Source organism: Pelobates fuscus, chromosome 4 (assembly GCF_036172605.1).
Source record: "Pelobates fuscus isolate aPelFus1 chromosome 4, aPelFus1.pri, whole genome shotgun sequence".
Classification (NCBI taxonomy): domain Eukaryota; kingdom Metazoa; phylum Chordata; class Amphibia; order Anura; family Pelobatidae; genus Pelobates; species Pelobates fuscus.
This window is the reverse complement of record NC_086320.1, coordinates 175,420,810-175,442,407: the sequence shown is the minus strand read 5'-3', so window position 1 is coordinate 175,442,407 and position 21,598 is coordinate 175,420,810. Positions and strand designations below refer to the sequence as shown.

The 21,598-nt window shown below is 36.7% G+C and overlaps 2 protein-coding genes across 3 annotated transcripts in view; both read left to right on the top strand.

Annotated features, from left to right (window-relative positions):
* The window catches only part of LOC134608735 (serpin B6-like), a 62,459-nt gene extending 46,258 nt beyond the window's left edge, over positions 1 to 16,201 (top strand). Inside the window, exon 7 of one of the 2 annotated variants that reach the window (XM_063451806.1) lies at positions 15,576 to 16,201. In XM_063451806.1, the coding sequence (XP_063307876.1) occupies positions 15,576 to 15,980 (405 nt within the window). In that variant the 3' untranslated portion in view covers positions 15,981 to 16,201. Of the gene's footprint in view, positions 1 to 9,039; positions 9,586 to 15,575 lie in introns of those variants that run through there. The other variant, XM_063451805.1, reaches the window with a different exon arrangement.
* The window catches only part of LOC134608734 (leukocyte elastase inhibitor-like), a 481,333-nt gene that overhangs the window by 398,020 nt on the left and 61,715 nt on the right, over positions 1 to 21,598 (top strand). The window lies entirely within an intron of this gene.

Below are 21,598 nucleotides of genomic sequence, written 5' to 3'. Positions count from 1 at the left end.
ACTAGTGTGTGCCTCATGCAAACCTCCTCTTGAATTGTGGCAATTTTACTTAATCATTTCACATGCATTGCTGTGTTTCCTGCTCTCCTCACAGTGCTGTTAATTTCTGGACTGCCAATTTGCTCATCTGCTTTTGGATATATGAGCCTATCCTTTACCCCTGCATTACTGGAGTTTGTGTGCTTTTCTTGCCTCTATGGGACATAGTAACTGTGTTACTTTATGGAAACAACTGGGAAAGTTTTCACAGATCTCTTGTCTGAAGCCCTCCCTCTCTTCTCCAGCTCAAAATTTCTGTGGCTGTCCCATCACAGACTTCTCAAGCTCAATGAGAAGTCTATGCAAGGCAGGTGCTCTAAGCAATTGAGCTCTTCTGAGCTAAACAACCAGGAGGAAACCGGACCAGTTGTCTAAGTGGCACCTGGCAGGGGTTTGAAATGTTCCTTTAATAGGAGAGTCAATATTTGACAAGGAGCTGGGTCCTGTCTGGTTCCCCAGATTTCTGGGCAAGAAATCAAATTTGCTTTTAAACTTTTTTTAATTATTTTTATTTTTTCAATTATTGCTGACCTTCAAAAACTTTGAAGAAAACTTTTGTACAAAACCATACATATTCTAACACTGTATAGACACTGGTTGACTAACTTGCTACATCAATGACTTGCTGCTAATAAGGAGGCAGAACTTTTTGCAATCTAACAGCACCTCAAACCCTTACCTACCACTGTTAAATTATTTTTGAAATAAGATGCCAGTTAAATTGAATTCCTTGACTTGTTGATCTCCTGCAAGGGTACTCACCTTGGATATTCTCTATACAAAAAAAATATGAACTCTCTGCTTTACAGATAGCTTTCATCCTAAAGCTCAAATTGACTCCCGGTGTCACAGTTCCTTTGGATACCTTACCACTTCATAGATCGCCACATGTGAGACTCAGTTACTTGAAATGCACAGTCGATTCCTTGAAAAAGGTTACAAACCCCACATGTTGGATGAAGCATTGGCCAACAATAGTTAGGGTATCCTCACTTTTTGAAGGACTCCCCTTCTAAGGATACATGGATACAGACTTGCAACACTTAGTCTCCTGCCTTGAACCACATTGTTTAGAAACCACATATGTTCTCTTAAGAACAAGATCCTTCCAACTGGGTTTCAAGAACAACCTGTTACAAGCTATAAAAATCTTTCATCATCCACACTATCCATATTGCCCTGCAAGATGGGACAGTCTGATAAATGGATAGCTAGACTTTTTTTTTTTTTGCTGGTCATTCACCTGATACTGATATCTTTGTATACAATTACATTGGTTTGACTTTACACAGTGATGAAAGCAAATTGTTTCATACTTTTCTTTTCCTGATTATACATGGCAGCATTTACTTATGGGTTAGGTCCTCCCCTTTACAGGAGAAAGGACAGGAAATACATTTCTGAAATCTGTATCAACAGATCCACACCTTCTTCACCTTTGTAACTAGTTAGTTTTATATCTAACATAGTAGATGGGTGGGAACGTAATGATGCTATATATAATGATCTGGAAAAGATAATGACGGTACTTGAGTTTCCAAAGCCCATTTACTAGTTACATTCCTTATCGACTGGTAAATTAATTATTTTTCTAGATTGAAGTTTCCTGCTCAGGTACAGAGTTGAGTGCTCTTCATCTTGACTTTCCTGTAAAAGCACTGCTCCAAGTCCTACATCAGGTGCATCTGTTTGTTGGATGAATTCCTTAGAAAATTGTGTGTAACCAATACAGGTTGAATGCTTGCTCAGCTTCTTATGACCATTTCACCATGTTGGGGGCTTTTTTGAGGTGAGTTAAGGGGCCTGCTATAGTAGCAGAAATTTGACCCTCTCCAATGGAATACTCTATATACTTGGCCTCCTATAGGCCAATGGTACACTTACTAGGGTTTGCTGTCAGGCCAGCATTGCATATGGATTTAATGACCACTTGCAGTTTTTGTAAGAATGACTCCCAATCTTCACTGTGTATAACCACATCATCCAAGTAAGCTGCTGCATAAGGGGTATGTGGCTTTAGTATTCATTCCATCATTCTTTGGCATGTTGCTGGAGCCCCATGTAAGCCAAAAGGTCATACTTTTGTATTGAAAAAGTCTATCTGGAGTCTACTGCAGATAGACTTATTCAATGCAAAAGGCAGTTATTTTCTTTGCCTGGGCTGTGAGTGGTACTTGCCAATACCTTGGTTGCATCTAGTGTGGTGAGGTTCCAAAGTCTTTCCACAAGTTCATCAACTCTTGGCATAGCATATGCATAAAACTTTGGCAGTACTTACCTTATCCAGGGGCCGTCCGTGGTCCGAGTGGCTCGAGCATTCCTCCCTCCACAGCCGTGCGTGTCTTGATCTCTTCTGAGCGGCCAGCATGCACTGACTGCAGTGAATGGTAATGCGCCCAGCCTCGCACTGGGAGCGTGGCTCTTAAAGAGGTCGTGGGAGCCACAAGTTAGTTCAGGCTCTTATTAAACATAAAACAATTCCATTGTGAAGAAGCCATGTAAGGCGAAACACGTTGTGGATATTTTATATTGTGTATTTTAATCCATTAAAGATTTTTTTTGGTCACTTTATTTGTGCCAATCATCTTTTTATACACTTGATAATGTTTACTTTTTTACCTGGCATTTTATCATCCTGGACTCCAAGTAATCCTAGGTGGGAATCATAACACTAACGCTATCATCATGGAGCAGTTTGTCTGCTGCTCTCTTGTGAGTGCCATTTTATATATACATTTTATATACCATTGTTTTATACAGAGAGGACTATTAGTTGTCTCCTTTTCCCCTTCTTTTTTGAGTGTTGAACATACCCCTGACGGAGGAAGTCTACCCTATATCCCATAAGCGGTATGCTCGTCACACTAGAGCTAGCTATAGCTCTAATATATGTGAGTTTATTACCATCTTTTTATCATTTGTTATATTAGACTGGACATACTACACTATTTGGTTCTTTATTTTATTTATCTTTTCATATGAGTGGATCTGCCCGGGGAAGGACAGTAAGATCATTCCAGTTAATACTCTTTTATTCAGATTACCCTCATATCTTGATTATTAATTGTTATAAGGTCTTTATGGCGCAGCCCTTATCTTTTTTTTTTTTTTTTTTTATTATTATTCTTGTTATACCCCATGGGTTTCTGAGGGATTACCTTATATGGTTGCTGCCCCAATTGTTATTGAGCGCTTACTCTTTCCTCGTTTTACTCTTATTGAAACATATAAACATAGAATGTGTCCTCTTGTTGTGGTAGTTTTTCTTCTTTTAAAAATAGTCTCCTCCTCCTTTACTGTGTTGATTCCCTTTATGTATTTAAATGTTTCTATCAAATCCACCCGATTTCGTCTTTCCTCCAAGCTATACATGTTAGGATCCTTTAATCTTCCCTTGTAAGTTTTATCCTTCAATCCATGAACCAGTTTAGTAGCCCTTCTTTGAACTCTCTCTAAGGTATCAATATCCTTCTGGAATATGGTCTGAATATGGTCTCCAGTACTGCGTACAATACTCCAAGTGAGGTCTCACCAGTGTTCTGTACAATGGCATAAGCACTTCCCTCTTTCTACTGCTAATACCTCTCCCTATACAACCAAGCATTCTGCTAGCATTTCCTGCTGCTCTATTACATTGTCTGCCTGACCTGCCTAGGTCATCTGAAATAATTACCCCTAAATCCCTTTCCTCGGATGTTGAGGTTAGGATTATCAAATATTCTATACTCTGCCCTTGGGTTTTTACATCCAAGAAGCATTACCTTGCACTTATCCACATTAAATGTCAGTTGCCACAACTCTGACCATTTTTCTAGTTTACCTAAATCATTTGCCATTTGGCTTATCCCTCCTAGAACATCAACCCGGTTACATATCTTAATATCATAATATTTATTGAGGCAGTGAGCTAGACCTTTATCCTCTTCTACATACCTTGCTTCTTTTGTTTTTAACCCCTTGAGGACACATGACATGTGTGACATGTCACGATTCCCTTTTATTCCAGAAGTTTGGTCCTTAAGGGGTTAATCTAACTAATCCTTGTTTTACTTTCCTTTTCTCATTTATGTATCTAAAAAATATTTTGGCCCCTTTTTTTAACTGATTGTACTATTTTTTTTCTTCTGTGTGCGATTTGGAAGCTCTTATAACTTGCTTAGCCTCTTTCTGCCTAATCTTATAGATCTTCCTCACTCTGGTTTTTTTTTTTTAAAGTTACTAAATGTAAACTTTTTGTTTTTTACTATTTTGGCCACATCTGCGGAATACCACAGTGGTTTCTTGAATTTTTTTACTTTTACGGACAAGCCTAATGCAATTTTATGTTGCCTTCAGCAGTGCAACTTTTAAATAATCCCGATTCTCTTGGACTCCTTTTAAACTGCTCAAGTCTGATAATGATTCCTTTACACACATTCTAATTTTAGAATAGTCTGTTTTTCTAAAGTCTAAAACTTTTTTTGCGTGGTGTGACACAATCACTGTTCTTATATTAAACCACACTGACTGATGATCACTGTATCCTAAACTTTCACCTACAGTAATATCTGATACTAAATCTAGTATGGCCTCTTTACGAGTTGACTCCTCAACAACTTGTTTTAGAGACAATCCCAGTAGGGAGTTTAGAATATGTGTGCTCCTGGCACAAGCCGCTATTTTGGTTTTCCTGTTCACATCAGGAAGATTAAAGTCACCCATGATGATAACTTCCCCCATCATTTGCATTTTAACTATTTCCTCAACTAGTAGATTATCTAACTCTTCAATTTGTCCTGGGGACCTATAAATCACACCTACACGAGTTACTGTGTGATTACCAAATTCTAATGTAACCCAAACGGACTCTATGTTTGCCTCACTAACTTTTATTAGGCTAGATTTTATGCTATCCTTTATATACAGGGCCACCCCTCCCCCTTTCTTGCCTTGCCTTTCTTTTCTATATAAAGAGTACCCTGGTATTATTATGTGCCATTCATTTTTCTCATTATACCATGTTTCAGTAACCGCGACTAAATCTACTATCAGTTGCCATTATTGCCACAAGTTCATGGCTCTTTTTTCCCTAAACTGCGAGCATTTGTAGACATGACTCTAAACTTATTATTTTTTTAACACATTTGCTACAGGCACATTCTGTCCTTGTTTTAGGGGGCAATTGGATTGATGCTTTATCACCATTTGCCCCCCACCCCCCTCCTCCAAGTTTACATACATCCTAGCAAAATCTCTGAACTGCTCACTGAGAACATATGTTCCCTTTTGAGAAAGATGTAAACCATCTTTTTTTTGTACAGTTTATTTCCATTCCAAACAGATCTACCATGAGAAATGAAGAAAAATCCTTGCTCCCGACACCATTCACCAAGCCACAAGTTAAAGTCCCTAATACGCATCCGCTTGTCATTCTAAGTGTTATGCACAGGCAAAACTTCAGAGAATGACAGTGTTGAAGCAAACTGCCGTATATCATTGGCAAAAGCACAATAAACTTCCTTTACCTCTGAAACTTCATTGCAAGCCAAGTCATTTGTCCCTAGATGGACAAGTGCATCCAATCCCCCTTCCTGCTTTGCTCTCTTAACAATATTACAAATGCGTAACCCGTCTTTGTGAGCAGTAGCTCTGGGAAGACATCTCACAGGATCACTATTGTCCAGTTCCACACCTCTTATGATAGAATCCCCCAACAACAACTGCTTTCTATGAGGCCTCACCATAGTCTCCAGGCCTGTCTCCACAACACCACTACACCCCTCCGGTGTAGTATACCAGCGAAACATGGTCTTAAAACTTTGTTCCTGCAGGGTGACATAAGTAGAGGAATAAGCAGCTGCTTCCCAAATATCTTGCTATTCAATGCCTTCCAGTTCCTCCCCTAAATCAGTTTCCCGTTGTGTGATATAGGACATTTGCCCCCAATCTGGTGGTTCCGTGCATAAATATGCATATAAGAGAGTGATAAGCCCCTTTTGAGGCGTTTCATTATGACACAGCCTTTCGGAAAAGGTAATTTGTTTGTGGGCTGCTTCCCTGACCCTTTTTCTTTTTTGCAAAGTCCCTGACCTGTAAATATCGAAAGAAATCAAACGGTGTAAGAGGTGTTCGATTCTTCAGTGCATCAAAGGTTATCACCCACCCTCCCACAAGTGGCACACTATTAATATTTCTAAACTGTTTAAACTAGGCTTCAATTTGCACCCCATATGCAATTCATCATCACCAGTGGATGAAGACTTAAAACAGACTCAGGACATGATGGAATATGCAAAAGTGGCTTTTGGGAGCTACTGTTCCCTTGATGCTCAGGGGAATGTCTAGAGCAGAGGTAGGCAACCTATGGCACGTGTGCCATGCATGGCACTTGAGGTGCCTTTGCACGACACTTAAGGCTGGTAGAGCCAAACTGGTTTTAGACCTCAGAAATCCCAGTGTGGCTTCAGATCTATGCTAGTACAAAAAGGTGATGAGAGACAATCCTCAATTTATGCATTACAGCACTTAGAGAAAATAATCTCCGAAAACGTATGAATGGGCAATCCACACTGGAGTAGAGAAGCCCAAAGCAGCTATTGCACCTCCTGCCCTTTAACTGTACCTGGCCTGCACGGTCCCCACTGGACCCCAAGAAAGCCACCCACACTTCTAGACATATGCAGAGCTGAAGAATCAGACTTTACCTTACACAAAAAATACAAACAACCTACAAACAGTCCCCACAAACACAACACTACTGACAATCCACAAACAGCCCGTCACATGCATGCACCACACACACTATGTGACATATCATCCACACACCCCCCACACACAATTCCACAAAAAGCCACCATACAGAGCCCACATTCACAGGTATAAAATACAATACTACAAACTACTCATGGATATATGCAATATAACAGCCCGCATACGTAACATTACAAAGTAACTACAGCACTCATAAATAACACAAGCAGACTATTTCAACATACACACCTCCATTTAAAAAAATAAAAAATATATAGGATTGGCACACAAAGGGACTTCAAGATCTTATTTTGGAACAGTACTACTAAAAGGTTGCCTACCCCTGGTCTAGAGCATCACAAAACTCACTGCCCTTAAGCGACCTCCTTTAATCAACTATATATATATACGTTTGTATGTGTATAATTACTCATAGTGGTGTAGAGAGCTTCAGAATTAAAATGTAATTTGATGAGAATGTATCTAATAGAATAAAAATAGTGCCAATATATCTGTATTGGACACAGGGAAGTAAAGATATATATACAAATATTAATTTGCCTATAGATTAACCCAGTGCTTCATCTTGTAGTTTCCACATATTTCTTTTTATAGAGCTACTGCATGGCACTATTAATAGGCTGTCTTGCTTTACTATTTTTTTTTTTTTTTTTCGGGTTGTACCAAAACATTTCCATTCCCATCCTTTCAAACCTTATACTGTCTTTTTGCACTCCTTTAAATTCTTGATATCTTCCCAGTTTCCTTCAGTTTGTTTATTACTGCAAAGCTAGACTAATCTACATGACATTATCCAATCTGATTTTTATTCCTTTTTTGTAATCATTTACATTCTCCTTAAGTCTTGGGTCACTACTTGGTATGAACACTTCTTTCCCTTTCCGCTGCAATTGTGAACCACTTGCAAGTATTTATTATACTTTTTAAGCATGCACTCTGTGCTCTGGTCTTTCCTCTTCTTAGGTCCCTTTCAACATTATCTTTTCTGAAGCCTTGTCGCTACTTCATTCAGTGGGCATATTCCTAGGCTGTCTCTAGTCCCCTTTTAGTTTTTACTTTGCAAAACCTCTCTTGTGATCCAGTAGCTCCCTTTGCTTACAGTTTTACTCATATGCGAATATATCACTACTTTATACCTTAATTTATCTCCTTATTTTTTTGGATTGCCAGCCACCTTTTTCTGTCTAACTAGATGTCTCCATGCTTCTTGACACATAATCTCTACAAGATTTGGTTTCTTACCTTTCCTCCATCAGCTGCTGTCCTCTGGCTTTCTACCTTCTGGTCAATCGTTTTACTCCCAGCGCTACTGTCTTGGCATAATTTTTTTTTCAGGTGTTTACTTCATCATTTGCATCCAATCAAACCACAAATCCCCAAATGTCCACTTTAAAAGCATCGCTCTGACTTATTTGTCTGTAACAAGGCTACTAAAACTTTAATTCCACCCATCTTTTTCCACCTTGATTACAGCAACCTATTTATTATCAAGCTTGCACACGTGTTAGATAACCTTTTTGCCAACTACTGTGAAAGCTGTTGCCTGGCTTACATTTTTTACATGCCACTGATCTCACTTTTCCCAAACTTGTACCATTTTAAATTACATTAAAAAAAAATAACTCCTCTCGGGAGCGCTCAACAACTGGGGCACTTTATTGGTTAATCCTAACTAAACAAGATAAACTTGATTAGTTATTTTGAAATGCACCATCCATACTCCCTTTGACATCTACTCTAATTTAAGAATTCTGCCACTGTAGAGAAGCCTATATGCTGGTCATTTTCCTCTTTCAGTCCAAGTTTACCCAAGTCCAAGTTTATTCAACAGTATACAATATTTCTATTTTATTATAAACGCTCACAAGATAAGACCTATAGCTTTTGCCCTTATGCTCTGATATAGTTAGACTGTCTGCTCATTTGAACTCTTGTTCAACTTTGCTTTAATCAGTCACACTTGCTTGTATGCATTATGTACCTGCAATGATGATTACGTTGGCATTCTATTTGTAAAAATAATTACGCTGCTATTACTTTTGATTTGCTATAATGGCCAACATTCTGTTTAGCTTCAGCTGATGGATGAACACCCTAATATTATTCTGCAAAATTTGCTGGCACTATCTAGAATATATGGTTCCCTCTGTGATTGCAAGCTGTCGGCCCTTGCAAATTTATCACATATTAGTTTGTGAGATATTCCATCAAATATGATAACCCATGTAATATTTTTGTTTTGTTTTTCAGCTAGAAAAAGAATTAACCCATGAAAATTTTTTGCAATGGACAAATCCTGAAATGATGGACTTAACAGAAATGGAGTTGTATTTACCCAAATTTAAACTTGAAGACAACTATGACCTTAAATCTGCTCTTATAAGCATGGGTATATCCGATGCTTTTGATCATGGAAAAGCAAACTTTTCTGCCATGTCTGCAAATAATGAACTGTTACTGTCTAAGGTGATCCACAAGTCTTTTGTGGAAGTGAATGAAGAGGGTACTGAGGCTGCAGCTGCCACAGCTGGGATCATGATGATGCGTTGTATGCTTAGAGTGCCCACAATTATTTGTGACCATCCTTTCCTTTTCTTCATTATGCACAAGCAAAGCCGGCACATTTTATTTTGTGGCAGATTTGCTTCCCCCTGAAACCACTGATGCAGGGGAGTTTGTTTATGATTCATGGAATCAGCTGATAAAAATCTATACAATGCTCAAAATTTAAAAACCAAAATGCATGCCTTAATTAAAAAAAAAATCAATAAAGCTTTGCATTAATGTTGGACAATACTTTAGCATATATATTATTTTCTTATTCTATTTTTTACTTGGGTCTCATCTAGTTTCTGAAATTCAGTTACCTACCATGTTTATTTGAATAGAGGCAAAACCATTATGGTAGGAAAGTAAAAGAACAAGATTCCACCAAGTACTTCCTAGGTCATATGGTCACCTGAAAGTTTTTCTGACTGCCAACCATCTATTCACTGGGCAAACTTACTGTATTAGATCAGCACAGTGGCGAAGATTTGGGATTCGGGCTGGAATGTGATCTTGCATAGGTGTAATGTAACGTGCTTCAAGTCTGCACAATTCATGGATTGCTTTTACCAACATCCCTGTACATTGTGAAGAAATCTAATGAGCATATTTCTTCCTGTGATATTTTTATACGCTTTATTAGCACACACACTAATTAAATTTGAATTGCTTTTCACAATGTTTTGTGGGAATTCTTTAAAAAAAAAAGTTTTTGTTAGTAGTTGTAAACGTTATTGTAAGAAAATATAATTGTTCGTATTCAATAAAATGAAAATCTCTATTGGCAATCATTGTCTTTTATATGTTTTAAACCATTCTTAGCTGGTAAAAACAGTCATAACGGAGAGGTGCTTAGATGAAATACTCTCAGCTCTCATGTGTCTTGCTTTTATGCTCACTGACTTTTATACAACTTATTTTAACAGTTTAAGTGGCATTCCAACTTTGCCAGGTGGCAAAATGTTTAAATAGCTATTTCACGGAACACTGTAGCGTATTCCCAACTAATGGTATTTGGTGCACAAATCACATGGTCTCTATGACACCATCTTAATGAAATAACAGCGTTGACTGAATGACAGCCACTACAGGCATTTAATCCCCATGATGTAAAAATTGTCATTCCTACAGAACAACAGTGTTTTACATTGCAGGAACTTGACACCCAGACCACTTAATTGAAGTGATCTGGGTTCCTCTAGTGCCCATTTAACCCTTCAGCAGATGCTTTCAAGATACTTGCCAACTCAACTATGTTAAACTATGGAAAAGGGATCTGAGAGATGAGCCAGGGGGTGGAGGATTGGAGGACATATAGAAGGCTGCTAAGAGGGTGTCAATCTGTGTGAACCTCCTAGAGCAAATGTTTAAAATTATGATACGGTCGTATACAACACCAGTAAAATTGTATAGAATGAGAAAAATACTAACCGATAACTATTGAAGGGGATGTGGGTTACATGAGACATACTTGCATATGTGGTAGAGTGAAGAGGTATTGGGAAGAGTCCAATCGTTACTTGCCCTAGTATTTTTACGACTGTTTGATCTTGATCCCTGGTCATACATTTTGTCTAGGCCTATTGAGAGGCTTCCTCCAGTCACAAAAACTGTTGGATATGATAGTATTGGCAACGCAGAGTTCTAGCAGTTGGATGGCTGAAAGACAGACTGCCAGCTATACAGGAGATACAAGCTAAAATAGAGGACAACTGTCTGATCGATAAGCTCACAGTGATGGTTCATAACTTAATGAACAAGTATCAAAGGAATGTTGAGCGTGAACTAGAAAAAAAGGGAAGGATGGGGAACCCACTCACACATGTTGATCACACAGTTGCCCAAAAGCTGACTTTATCTAAACTCAAATGTACTAGACATGTTTCACAAATTATTTGTTTATTTTTGGCCATGTTGATTGTTTCTTATGCTCTTCTTTGTAAAATTGGGGAATGTAAAAACATAATTACCTATGTAATTGTCATGACTGCAATGTCTCATTGTCTAAATTCTGAATTTAAAAAATAAACATTCTTGCCAAATAACTCTTATATGTGGTGCAAAAAGAATGTGCTAAATGTGCAAGATCACCAAAAATAAGTGTCGAATTTTATCTAATCATTGCCCGCCATGAATGTATAAATGGATACAGTAAATCTCAGTAAAAACTACTATTCAATTATGCAGTAAAATATTGATGACCATATGCAAGTATTGTGCAGATATGCACTTTAATATTGTGCTAAGAATAGTTTTGCTGTTTTTTTGTAAATTTGTTCTGAGCATATCATTACTATAGTAGTTTTAACAGGATTTTCTAAAATGTTGGGATTATTGTAACTGTAATTTTTAAGATATTGAAATAACACAAGTCTTATCATTCTTCTTAAAATAAATAAAATATATATATTTGTACCAATGTCTCATACTAGCCATGTTGATGCAACTGTGCATCCATCATGCTTATAGCTCACCCATAGGGATTTAATCTTTACTTCTGTATTTGAAGACTTAACAAATAGTTAGTTATGCATAGTTACATAGGCTGAAAAGAGTCATGCGTCCATCAAGTTCAGCCTTCTTCAAAATAGTTTTTCGCCGTTGATTTAAGAGAAAGCAAAAAAGTTTGAAGCCCTTCCAATTTTGCAACAAACTGGGGGGGGGGGGGGAGGAGGAGAGTAACGAGATACATAGCTGCCAAACTTCTCTTGAAGACTTCTCTTGAAGAGAATAAATTTGGGGAAAATTTTAACTTTTTTAACTCTACGTCTTCCTGTAATCAGAAAGGAAGTCTTTTCTAGATTGCCCACATGCAAGTTCTAACAATATAATGTGATGGTTAGGTCTGATTGAACTCCTAATTAAACCATGCTGATTTAAGATGTCCCTTTTTACACCTTTAGCTTATTGTAATTAAAATATTTTGTACTTTTTTTGCACAATATGCCCCATAGTGCTCTTTATAAAACGTTGTGTTCTCTACAGAGGTTTGTTGTTTTTTTTGTTTTTTTTTATCAGGGTGACTACTGCTATACATATTAACTTTTAGTATAGATAATTATGAATGCAATTATGTCATACAGATTTCAAAGGAAACCAGGTGCATTCAACATTTTTCTGTTAAGCTTTAACTTTGTATAAACCTAGTTTATTTGTGCTTGTGCAATTAGGCTGATCCCATTAAGAATATCAGTATATCAGCTGAGATAAGAAACTAGTGGGAATGAAACAACATCTGATTTGTGTGATTTATGCATACTCATTGTCAATAGTTACATATTATTTTGAGACAATGCTAGTTCTGTTTTTTGCAGGAAATTACTTTGATTGTTTATAAAAGACTTAGCATTTTGGTTATTAGTGTGTTATTGTAGGGAAGTTTTAAAACTGGTTGTAGGGTAAAGCCTGATAGTATTGCTGAGGTACAAGCTGTTGGCATGCCTTAACTGTAGAATATATGGATAATTTCATAACAAGGAGGGATGTTTTCTGTATCAAAATATAAGGTAACATTTGGAAATGTTTCAGAACTTTAATACAGATCATGGAAAAGCACACACTTGAAAAAAAATAATAATATATATATATATAAATTAAATAAATGAAATAAATTAAAATTAAATTAAATAAATTTAAATTAAATAAATTTAAATTAAATAAATTTAAATTAAATAAATGTAAATTAAATAAATGTAAATTAAATAAATGTAAATTAAATAAATGTAAATTAAATAAATAAAAATTAAATTAAATAAATAAACAAGAAATAATCCAGGATGCACTCTCAGGACTTGTGAAGAAAAGTTTTGTTTTATTTTAAATCTTGTGCGAATCTTGTGGTAATTCTGTTCGCACAAGATTTAAAATAAAACTAAACTTTTCTTCACAAGTCCTGAGAGTGCATCCTGGATTATTTCTTGTTTATATATGAAACGCATACCTGTTTGCACCAAGGCAGATATACTGGATTACAAGTAAGGAGAGTGCCAAGCTGTATATATATATATATATATATGTATGTATGTATGTATGTATGTATGTATGTTACTTAAAATCACAACGGCAAACAAATATGGGGATTCAGTTCCACCATATGGCCATATTGTGTTAAGCCCACCACTACTTCACTATACCCGAATACCGATGGGTCCTATACTAATTGAAACCTGGGAGACAAATTAAATAGTGCTAAATAAGTGTATTTAAATAATCTAAAGTGTACAATATGTCCATATGGTGGAACTGAATACCCATTTATGTTGGCTAAGATAATGATTTTAAGTAGCCTTATTAAATGTAAAAAAATGATTTTTATATGTGTGCTGTTATTTATTCTGTATAATGTTTACATTTTGGTCACTACAGCAGCACCATTAATACAGAATGCATGTTCCGGGTGTGCCCCCAATTCCCTTTTGCTTTTACTATGTTTCGGACATGTGGTACGGCAAAGGTATATTTGTAGAGAGAATAATTATTTTACTAAAAAACATGGGTATCTAAGAGGTCTCTTATATACAATTTAAATTGAATTTACGTAGAATATGGAATACTCCAGAGGATTCATCACAATGTTCTTTTTTTTAGCTGGCCCAGAAAATGGGAGTTATAGTGATTTGTTTTGTCTCTTTTTGACCATTTACAACTTGAGGCTAATAATTCCCCCCCGTTCTCAATTTCTTTTCGTTATTGGATATATTTGTTTCTATTAGTTAGTACTATCCCTTGTTGTTGAATTAAAGGAAGCTCTGTAACTACAATAGCACACTGGAGTGTTTATGGTGTCAGTAGTGCGGTGGTGCCCATCAATATACATGGTCAAATTGCTTGTAAACAATTTGGCAACATACCTGGTTTACATCAGACGTGATCACATCCTCTATTGAAAACGGGAAGCATGTGCTAGGATCTTCAGTTAGCTCTCCTGAGCTAAAGCCCTTCCGTGCAGGGGCAGTTCATTGGCGGAGAATATCAGCTGTTCACTCTTAGCCAATGAGAGCGCTTAAAGTAGCTCTGTCACAGTCTGTGGTCTTTGCACAATTTGCAACGACCCCCAACTGTGACTTTACCGCTGTCAAAGCAGTGGCCAAGGGCTGCAGGGGATGGTGAGTTTTACTTACCTGAACATACCCCTTGTGGCCACCACCATGATCTTCCTGCCAGTCCTCTTTACCTTCTGGAGCTTCAGCGTTGTTTTCTTCCTCATGCAACTCTGAGGTCTATGGAGGATCCTGCAAGACTGCAGCATCCTCAATAGATAACCTTTTTCCCCTAGTCACTACTTTGATTTAGTATATATTTAGACTGGATTGGAATGTCAGTGAAATTCCAACACAATTAATCTGAGTATTAAATAAAGATGTTGGCATTATGAAACACTAATTCTGGAGGGGTGACAGTGCCACTTTAAAGGACAACTGCCCCCTTAAAACTATTTTATATAATACTTTCATCAAGTTTGAAAGGAAATGGATTTTTTTTAAAACTGCAGTGTGTTAAAAAAGTAGAAAAAAAAACAGTTTTTATAGTCCTCTCGTCTAATGCGTTGAGTAAAGTGAACTTTTAGCTTTTAAGCACTAGCCAACCTAAGATGCATGTAAATGGCTGAAAGATCCTTTCATATACTAAAGATAAGGATTCGTTTTTATAACTTATTTTTTTCATATACTTCATTTAAAATAAAATCTATTTCCATTCTAAACATGCAGTGCGCTGTGGTTATGGTGCTTTAAGTGTTCCTTTAAGTACTGAACGCTCTATGGACGAGCAGCCCAATATAAATACACTTTTCTGAAAATTGAAAATCCATGTACTGTGAACTCAATATAATTTGTGTTGAAAATATTCTTAGCACAGAATTATTCTGCTATAAAGCTTACGCCATTTACCTATGGCTTTTTTTGTCTTAATATGCATCATGTTTTGAGTGAGGTGTCCTGTCAAGTGTGATTGGTATGTCTTGTGTTTTCTCGCAGTTCAAATAATTTGTTATACATTCGGCAATATTGTGATTTTACAATGAGATTATTATATGGGTTTCCTCTACTTTCCCTACATGAATTATAACATAGTTTTGTATTTTGAATTGGACTGATTAGATCTGAGCAGACTAATATGCAATATGAAATGTGTTTAACTCGTGATTTTATATATTTAACTGACGCAATCTAATTTTACACTTAACACGGTCTTGCTCTGAAAGCTAGAATGAAATAATGAAGTACCTGTTTTACTTTCAGCTTGAAAAGGAATTAACCTTGATGAAGTTCATGGAATGGACCAACCCCAATATGATGGACCGAACAGAGGTCGAGCTGTATTTACCCAAATTTAAACTGGAAGACCATTACGACTTGGAGTCTGTTCTTAGCAGTATGGGGATGTCTGATGCCTTTGATGTTGGAAAAGCAGACTTCTCCGGCATGTCTGGCAGCCGCGACCTTGTACTGTCTAAAGTGGTGCACAAATCTTTTGTGGAAGTGAATGAGGAAGGAACAGAGGCGGCTGCGGCCACTGGTGCAATCATGATGCTTCGCTGTGCCAGGATTAGGCCAAGATTCAAATGTGACCATCCTTTTCTTTTCTCTATAATACACAAACAATCCCGAAGTGTTCTGTTTTTTGGTAGATTCTGTTCTCCCTGAAATTAATAAGCGGAAAATATTGTATTCTGCATTATTCTCTTTATGCCATTATTTATTCTTTGTGTTTCTTCTATTCAAGAGCTCTGTGGAAATCTGTTTTCACAATGCTGTGTGCAGTTTATCATTGTCTTTGAAAACTTAGTGTAGCTTTGGTCTGTTGAATGACAGCTTAAAAGTGATACACAAATATAATATTTGATGTTTTTGAAAGAAAAACAAAAATCCATTATGGATTTACATGACATTCTTATAGCAATTAGAATATTTGTTTACTTTGAAAGAATTAGTTTTTTTTTACCCAACAGTAAGTATATTGTTCTATCCTCTAACATTTGAAAGTTGTGAACAATATCGGTTTTCTCCAAGATATAATTAACTCCAATACAGAAAATGGAGCATATTTAAATAACAAAAATATGCAATTACATGTTTAAAAAAAAAAAAAAAACCTGTAAAACTATAAATGAAACACATACTTGGTATTAACCAAGTAGCCATCAAGCTGCAGGACGTTATCCACATGGTTAAGACATGTTTCCACATGAGGGACATATAATGTTACATAAAAATTCATATAAAGTATATGCAGCAATATTATGAAACTATTTGCCAGCAAGAGTTTCTAACTTATTATACAAGCTTCTGAATCATTTTGGAATTATAGTAAAATGAAACATGATTTTGATACATCAGTAGAGTGAGTAGTGTTGGTGCTTCCTAATATATTCTTACATTATTGTTTGTATTCTAACATTATTATTCTTATTTAGTACATTGTATGCTATTTTGCTTCATAGGTCATATATACTGTATCTGAAAATAGAAAGAGCTCTAATATTTAAAAATTGAACTATATTAAAATATTTTGGCTTTCAATTTCATTTTTTTTTTCTTTATAGCTTTGTTTGTTTTCACTTGCAAAATAAACAATGTACAGTGTTGGTTATAAGCCATAGAGGCTTATTTGTAAAAAAAAAAAAAAAAAAAAAAAAAAGACTAGTTTATTATATAATATTATATTATATACGCATTTGTATTTAAGACTGTGAGTATATTGACATCTATTAATTAGTGCAAAGTTTTTAGAAACAGTGTTTCTTTGCAAGTCACTTACACTTAGGCAGTCTGAGCGATCTGACAAAATGTGTTGGTATGGCTTGGTGGTTCATCTGAGATTCCTTGGTGGATGTGGTCTGTACCTGGAAGTATTCTACATCCAGAGATACAATGTTTATGCAAGTTTGGTGTGATTGTGTGAGTGCAGGGCTGGCCTTCCCATAGACCACAGTGGGGCCATGGCTCCAGGCGGCACACTGAATGCTGCCCTCGTCATCATCTAAAACATGCGTTCCCAACCCGTGGCAGTGGTGCACTTGCAGTACACGGGTTGGGAACCTGTGTGAAGGTATATCGGGTGGCCCATGTCCTTAGGGCCACCCGATGGACATGTGCAATTAGGGGCCCGTTGTGCGCCACAGTCAGCAGAAGGTAAGAAAATGTTGGGTGGCTTAATTGTTTAATGTGTAGTATGTGTAGATCATAGTTTGTGTATCTGTATGTCTGTATATCTGCATGTGTGGCAGTGTGTTTATATGTTGGTCTGTCAATGTGTAAGTGAGTATGTCTATATGTCTGTGTATCTGCAGGCGTATCAGTGTATCTGTACGTGTGTCAGTGTGCATCTGTATCTGCATGTGTGGCAGTGTTTGATACACATTATGACACACATGCAGGTGCACTGATACACATGCAGATATACAGACACTGTGTATAGATAAGTGTATTGGCTGCAGTCCACACACAGACACACGCTACATCCTCAGCAAACACCAACACACACACTACATCCCCAGCAGACAAACACTACATCCTCAACACAAACACTACATCCCCAGCACAAACACAGAAACACCTTACCCACTGCACACACACAGAGACACTACATCCCCAGCACACACTTCATTCCCAGCACACACACATAGACACTAGCATTGCAGTAGGATGTATGTTTTAATTATTTTTTGGGGGGGGGAAATCAGGCGGAAGCAGCATTTCATCCTTATACCCAGGCAGCACAATGTCTTTGGCCAGCTTTGTGTGAGTGCTTTGAATAATTTTGAGCTGGAGAAAGAGGAAATGGCAAACCTCAACAGAAGCGGTTGACTTGAATATAGTCTGATATATGATTTTATATATATATAGATATATATAGATATATATATATATATATATGTGTGTATGTATATAAATATTAAGGTTTTTGCCTGTACTTGTGGGAGGGGCATGATTTCCCTACTTAAAAAGACTCCTTACCTTGCTCCTCACCGTTCTTGTTCTAGCGATTTGCATGTGACTACTTCCTGGTCACATGCAGGTCGCTATCTTGCAACTTACCTGTTTCTCCATGTGGTTCACCTGTACCTGCTGTTTTCTCCTGGACCAAGGGCCTCTGCTTCCACTCTTTAGCCCTTCTGGGCAGCTCCAGGGGAAATTAACCAGAACCAAACCGTAAGATCCTGACCAGTCGCGCCATAGTCACGGTTAGACGGCATCATCACGGTTTAGGTCTATTTCAAGTGCTTACAGTTTTGCATACTTCTTAACGTATTGCATTTTGTGTTACTATCAGTTCGGTTAAACTCCCAAACAATGTTTACATTTTATTTCGCAATGTTTTACTAGTGTATGTGCCTGTTGGTTCGGTTCAAATGACCGAACGATTTAGGTTTTCTAATCTGTTCGTCAACTTTGCTATTCAGTGTTGTTACATCCATTCATACGAATGACTGTTCGCATGTGTTCTCTAAATTGTATAGATCAGGAAAACTTTTGTTTTAAATTACCGGTAATACTAATGTTCCCCACTTTATTATAGCAATCAGCACGAATAGCCCTACGGCCAGATAGAGCTTTTTGTGCAAAAATTTGTATACTTAAACTTAAACTGCACAGGTATTTAAATTCATCTGAAATTAGTCTGAACCATTCATTATGGTTATACAACTAACTACTGACCTCTAGCAGTTATTAAAATTTTAGGTTAAATTAATCTAAATTCTACATGTTACTGTTTTAATAAATAGCTGTTTATCTTAATAACATTCACTTGGGTAGTTTAAGTTACTATTGTAATTTGGCATTAAGTTTAATTAACTATGCCTCTCACCTTTGGTGTAGGCCTATCCTATAAATAAATATCCGTTTCAGAAATCACTTACACTCTCAATTCTATACTACCTCACCTTGGGTTTATGCTGGAAGGTCATGTAACATTGTTCTCTTATATCAGGCTTCCCCAAACTCCAGCCCTCCAGATGTTGCTGAACTACAACTCCCATGATTCTATGAATGAAATAGGCTGCGAATCATGGGAGTTGTAGTTCAGCAACATCTGGAGGGCCGGGGTTTGGGCAAGCATGTCTTATATGATGTACAATACATATTAAATCCCCACACTATCCCGTAGTGGTCCCCCTCATTCGTTTAGGGTCGCGATTTCACTATCCATTACATGACTCGTCATTTTTCTTATGGTCACTTAAAAGGAAAAAAAAACAAACACTATCTACATAAAGATTTCACTAGTTAAGTCTGTAATGCTCATCTGGGGTATTCCTACACCCAATACTACTAAGTCTCATTTCTTTAACCTAAATCACCTGCAGGCTCAATTCCCATACTGCTTCACTGGTGTCAAACCGTATGTTCTATGCTCTTTGCACCTGTGTTACTAATATTCCATTTCTAATAGGAATGCTGTTGCTTACATATGTTTCTATATTCAGGGTAGTCCGGGTAGTCTTGGACACTTAAGTAGTGATGAGACGCTATCACTAGTTCAGTATAGTACATTACCTAAATTCTCGACTTGATGTATATAATTCGTTACTAAGGTTAGGCTCCTTATCCTTAATCACCTGTTGGTAGCTTACCAAACTGCTTACTTCAATGCTACTCAAGTGTATAGAAATCCCCTAGCGCCACTGCATAGAGCCTCTTAAGCCGCTTGGCATCTAGCAAAAAAAATTACATAGTTGATGCAGAGTCTGGTTTTAATCCATAAAGGGCATAAATCACCCAACATTCCTAAATTGTTTGGAATAACGTGCTTTAAAACATCAGGTATGAAATGCATAGCGTAACTCATGTATTGCACCTATGTGACATAACATTTAATATAATCTTAAACGTCATTAAACTAGACACTCATCGACTTGTATAGCTTAGTATAAATACAATTATATCATTACAGGTGCAATGATATGGGTGAACCCAGGAGCTAATTCCACTTAGAAAGGCTTGAGTCACCAGTATGGATATGTAGTGTGAAAACCAGGCAACTACTACGTATATCGTGTGTGTACCTTTAAATCTGTCAGAAGACAAGATAGGGTTATGACACATCAATTGCTTATATTAAAACATATAACTAGTGTGTATCCCTTTAAATCTGTATAGGACGGAAACAGTATGCTCATCAAGATAAAACTTCAAAATATATGGATGACTGTATTCTATATGGAAAATTAATTACCGGAATCCAATCGGTTAAAATTAATATAGAATTTATTAGAGAAAAAATAATAACAATAGTAGTAACTATGTCAGACCATAAATGCAGTATAGAATGACAACGAGAAAATTAAAATATATAGGGATATCGAAAAATATAAAAATATATAAAAATATATAAAAATATCAGTTGGGGATAATTTGCAAGAATATTACCAGCAAGTCTGTGTTGGTATTTCGGAAAAAATCCTTAGGACCGATCAGGATGGCTGTGGATACACTGTTGTAAAAATGTATCAATTGTTGCCGGCTGCTTGTGAGGTTGGCGTGCGTCCCAGACCTCACTCTGGGTGATGCACGCTGCAAGCCGGTCGGTCGGTCCTCAGATCTCGGAGTGCTCTGTGCTCGATGGAAGGGAGCACAGTAGCCAGCTGTGTGTATTCTGCGTCCCGCTCGATTTCTGCCTTACGCGTTTCGTGGGTGTCAGCCCCACTTCATCAGAGACAAGATGATGGTTCTTTGATATGGCATGGTTTAAATACAGTCCCAATCAGACACAATTAATTACATTGGTGTGGTGATTACTTCAAACGAAATGGGAAAAATGAGCATACAGTCTTATGTAAATAATATAGGGTGAACGGAAAAATTTAAACTGTTTGTAAGCAAGAAGATCTAAGACATATAAAACATTAAATATTATCTGAGAGAAAAATCTGAACTAAAAATATATAAATTGTTAAATTGTTATATAGAATGTATATAAGACATGTGTTTACACATGAGAAAGAACACATTTAGTACATGGCTGTAAAACAATGATACCTTTAAGATATGCAAAAAATGAATCAAATACATATAGTCCATAAAGCACATAAAATATAATTCTAATGAATTATCACTTAATTGAGGAATATATGTCAAATCAACAGTTGATTATGTGACAGAAGTAAATTCATGAACTTGTACAGAGGGAAATAAAGTGCATATGTGAATCAATTCCGAGTCCAGTCTTATAAGTGAACTGACATGAACAATGCATTTAGTTATGTACATAAATATGTGATATAGATGATAGTCAAAAAGGTCTAATGAGAACTAGTGGT